Below are 4,919 nucleotides of genomic sequence, written 5' to 3'. Positions count from 1 at the left end.
AATTCTGATGAGCTGGTAACCGGCGGCGGTGGTGCCAATTTGTCAGATAATGGTTAAATAAACGACAACAATATTAATTAATACACTCGATAATTTTATCAACTAACCCGTACGAATGCACGGGTAGATGACTAATATATATTAGTTCGTATCTATTTCTAGATTCACAAGTTCCCGGGGGTATGTGCTGGATGGCTTGGGGCAATGCGGTTGCGCGCTGGATAGCCTGGGGCAATGCGGCCGGGGCGACGAATATATCCATCCACATCCTCCGGAAGACTCGAACCTAATCTATTATGGAGACGCCCATGATCGATCGGCTAGCTGACAAAATGGGCAGGGGATGCTCTCTTGTTCCGGACTTCAATTGAACTCTCAGTTTTGGGAGCGTTATTTTTTTTCTCCTTTCAACATGTCCCTATCTTGTAGTAATAATTTTGTTGCTTTTATTGAAAAGTGAATGGAAAATGCAGATGGCCGGTTATAGAAGAACTTCACAATTGGTCTCTTCGTGCAGGTCCGGCTTCGATAAGTTGAATCGAGGCACACAAATTGACACATTTACCATAAAACATAATGGTTACTTTCGACAAACTTGACCTCAGTGGGGCAATTTTTCTGGGAGTTGGTGCTTTGAAAGTAGCGCAATAAAAACCAAAGATATGAAGGGTCAGTGGTGGGGCCCACGAGATAAAGCACAAGAATTGAAAAGGAACAAGTATACAACGGACAAAACGAAACCCCTCCCCATGTGGCAAAACCTGGAGATCCGTAGGAAGATTAAAATGTGGTATTTTGGCTGGAGTGAATATCGATGTGTTAGAAACGATTAACTAGGAGATCTACTTTTTTTTGTAACTGGAATAGTTACAAACAAACATAAGACTTTATCATTGCGATTATATCTGTGTATGGCTCCTATTATGAAGAAGAAAAGCAACAGCATGACATGTTTCTAAATAGGTGAGGGCCTCCTATTGTTGGCGGTGATTCTTACCTTGTGAGAAGACAAGAAGACACAAGTAGTGATAAGAAGATATCGTATGAGTTGGGCCGAGAAAACAACCTGCAGGTCCACCTTGTACATAACTCTACTATGTTCCGGCAAGATCGAGGCAAGCGCTCACTAGCTATAGCTAAATCACGAGTGGGTTCTCTTGGTTCAACACACTCTAGGAAAAACGGGCACTTGTAGCCAGTTTTGTGGTAATGGATGCCGATTTGATCAATACTGTCAGTACTCTTTGTGTAGATGGAGTGTTACAAGTGGAAGGTTAGTGACGGTATCCTTGCTGATAAAATGCTCGAGGGTATGAAGTTGATTCTAGCATTGTGATGAGTAACAACTTCATATGGTACTGCCATCAGATTATGATGTTTCATAATGTTTTCGACCCACCCTCTCATTGTCGGTCCCTCTTATTCCATAATGTTCTTCACACACTATTATTTTGTTCTTCTCTTGTATCCCCATCCCGCTAGCTAGAACCATCACCCCCTCTCTTATTTGTGGACTATTCAAAATGATAGTAGCAGAAATGAGTGTTTCATCCAACACATTTATGGAGAGAGTTTTATGCCAAGCGTGGGTATATCCGGGTACGGATCAAACAATAACGTATATGGGTGCACAAACGTGGGGAAAGGTTGCTGGATGACTACAAAAAAGTACAATTAAGCATTGATTCCCGTCCAACAAATATTACTCCTTTATAAAATGATGCTAGAGTAGCCGCATTTTTAGAGCACTTGTATGCTACCCTTTTTGGTCGTCTGACTAATTTACTGTTCTACGCTTTTGGTTGTTGGCATTAGGTCAGTTGTTAATTCGTTCACACGTTCGGAGAAGGTTCAGGGTGAATGGCAGGTGGGGATCGTAAAGCATGGGTTCTGAAAATGAGATGAACTTGTTTCCGTTTTACTGTGTGAAAATGTTGTGTGGATAACCAAGTAGTAAAACGTAGCTACCAGTCCCCTCCTGTCTTCGAGCCTCACGCATCTCCACATCCTTTTCGCTTCTCTCTCCTCCTCCTCTTCTCAATATCTAGCACTTGGTTGCTGCCGCTTCATCTCGTTTTCCCTGGTTGACCTCTTCCCAACACCCGGACAAGCCAGCGTGATCTTCCCTTGTCGTCTTCTTCTCTTGTCTCAGCTGACAAACCACCTTCCTTACCTATGCACTTCACCACTTCCCCGACACCTCCACTTCCAAGCTGTTTTTGAAAGATCCACCGGCCGACGCCTAGTACGCTCCTAATAATAAACTGTACAGGCACTCCCTGGAAATGGCATACGCAGTAAGTTCGGTTTGTAATTTGGCTTTGTAGCTATCTACAATATAGTTATCAATTCTCAACTTACAACTGATTTTGAGAACCATAATAGTCACTCAAACACACATCCATACTATGGGGACTTCAAGATAAGCAAAACCGTCGTCGACTTGCGACAAACGTAAGGTAGGTGCATTTTGACTTTTAATAGCCATATATAAATCATATACCTTCTTGCCTTTAGATGAGCCAGTCAGATCTGCAGATTTCCCGGTAACCTTGGATAATCATTAGTATCATCCTTTTTGGGTGGATTGTGTTCACTGGGCTTGTGCATGTTGCTCACAGCATTTTTTTTCCTTGTGTTCTCTTTAATTGTTTCCTTTTATGCTTCTTAAATTCACAAGTTGTAGGGATCCTCTCTCATGTCCTGAAAAAGAAAGAAATTCAGATCTGAGTTCAAAGTACCTAAAATACTAAAACTGGAATACAAGATAACAGATATCTAGTCTTACCCGGTGGTCAGTCATAACACCAAGAATTGATTTTTGAATTCCCAGAATTCATACTGCGAATTTATATAACACAGTAGGTTCCAGTATATAAACCACTGGATGATCTTTAAGAAAGAAGGAGACTCAAAAAAACCAAGGCAATTCTTCATTTCCGAAAAACAAGCAGAGACATGAGGCGGATCGACAGGCAACTATTTCAAACGCCGACCAAAACAACAGAATAATTTTAACATCAACATGCTAGCCACTTCAGCCCAAAAGCAAGTATGAATTTCATCCAACCATGAAACAGCCAAAGCTTCTTGATCATAACTTCTCTACATAAAAAAGAAACAAGTCGGCTCATAGGGGGCCTAATTCATACACATTTTGCCCGGTCAAAGAAAAAAAGTGCATGGCTGGCACTTACAGAATCAAAAGGGGAGCACAATCTGTGAGCTGAGCCAGACAATGATAGCCTTTTTTCTGCTCATCAGTACAAGTTTCATTTCTCGACCTTATCTTAAGATCAAACACCAGATGAAGCATTGATCCCTTAAATCAGTTGTTAGCAGCTAAAGTGAAGTGATTGATACAACACCGAACGATGCAACACATAAGCAGGATTATAAAAGTATGGTTCAATACCTAACCAGATGCAATGGAACCATTATTGAGTTCCAAGAAAACATAGACACGAGTCAGATCAATAGGCAAACATTTCAGAGGCTGACCCAAATGACTTGTAATTTTAGAATCCACACTCACGTCAGCCACTTCAAACCAAAAGGAATTCAATGAAAATACATCTAATAGTCACAGCTTCTTGATCATACTTTCTTATATTCATCAACAGAGCACAAAGAAGCTTAATAATGGATCTAGTTGATACATACAACAGCTCATGTGAACATGGAGAGCTAGGCCAATAAGAAACACCACAACACTCAATATGCCTAAGCGTTGACAACATAATTGTCTGGTCAAATGAAAGGTGAATCGTTGATAACATAACCCTTGAGTGTCGGAAAGAAGGTATGTTGAACAAGACTTTGCTTGTGCACAATATTATAGGAAGGGAGGCCTCTGGCATGGAAACTGGCAATCAACTTGCCGTCACTATCAACCTGAAACAGCCAGTCCTCAAAACCGACCAACACGAGCAACTCACCGTCACCATTAACAACCATCACTTCCTCAATATGGCTAGAATTTTGACAATGGTCCCTGATCTCGGCAACAGGCAATTCAACCCGACACTTGAAAGCCCAGACCTCGCCTTGGTAGTCCTTCATCACCCAAATATCAATGGCCGTCTTTTCATCATTAAGAAAGAAGATGCCCAGCATGTCACCCATAGCAAACAGTTGTCCATAGTCCTCACGGGCAACCGGGGAACGGATCTGCCGGAACGACTCAGTGGTGGTGTCGAATGCCATTATCCAGTTGCCAGTGTGCCAATGCAGGCTACCACGGAACAGAAGTCCGTGGCCAGCCAACGGATCAGGGCGCCCTATGTGCCTCGGCGGCTGGTTGGAGCCAATTGAGAACACATAGACGGCACGTTGATCTGTTTCATGGTACAGCAGCAGTCGGTACTGGCCGGTAGGGGGGTGAAGGTAGAACCCCACGGTCATGAAGCCATCGAGCTGCTCGAGGGGAGCATACTGTTGAGTCGCCGGGTTGCAGATGCAGAGGTCACACTCAATGGAGAGGAGGAGGAGGCCGTCGCAGGAGGCCACCGGATAGAAGAGGGGAGTGAAACTCCCGTCCTCGATCCCCCCTTCCAAGGGAACCGCTTTCAGTCGCGCGATGCGCTGGAACTGGTCGGTGGCGGCGGCGACTCCTGCACGGTGGTCGAAGAGCGTGACGTCTAGGGACTGGCCGCCGTCGGCGACGTCCTTGTGGCTGTAGAGGAGGGGCAGGGCGGACTGGCGAGCGTGGTGGGACAGGAGGAAATCGCGGGCGGAGGTGGCGCGGCGCCACGCGGGGCTGACGGCGCGGCAGCGGAGGAGGGGTTTGGGGGGCAGGCGGACGAGGATCTCCCCGATGGTGATCTCGTCCGGGAGGCCAGGGAGGAGAGGAGTCGCTCCTGCGGCCTCCGCCATGGTCACCGGGAGGTGGAGATCTGTGCCAGGAGTGGCGGAGTTTT

General features: G+C 45.0%; 1 protein-coding gene across 1 annotated transcript; it reads right to left on the bottom strand.

Annotated features, from left to right (window-relative positions):
• Positions 1-3,596: 3,596 nt before the first annotated feature.
• LOC119289639 (F-box/kelch-repeat protein At3g06240-like) lies at positions 3,597-4,875 on the bottom strand. Its single transcript, XM_037568919.1, has one exon. It carries the CDS (start codon positions 4,873-4,875, stop codon positions 3,751-3,753), a length of 1,125 nt encoding a protein of 374 aa, XP_037424816.1. The 3' UTR covers positions 3,597-3,750.
• Between the last annotated feature and the right edge of the window lie 44 nt (positions 4,876-4,919).

The sequence above is a fragment of the Triticum dicoccoides genome, chromosome 4A (genome assembly GCF_002162155.2).
Source record: "Triticum dicoccoides isolate Atlit2015 ecotype Zavitan chromosome 4A, WEW_v2.0, whole genome shotgun sequence".
NCBI lineage: Eukaryota > Viridiplantae > Streptophyta > Magnoliopsida > Poales > Poaceae > Triticum > Triticum dicoccoides.
This window is presented reverse-complemented; position numbering and strand designations above follow the sequence as displayed.

Bases quoted from the DNA above. Each gene is read 5' to 3' on its own strand.
- LOC119289639 (XM_037568919.1), bottom strand. From the start codon at position 4,875: ATGGCGGAGGCCGCAGGAGCGACTCCTCTCCTCCCTGGCCTCCCGGAC.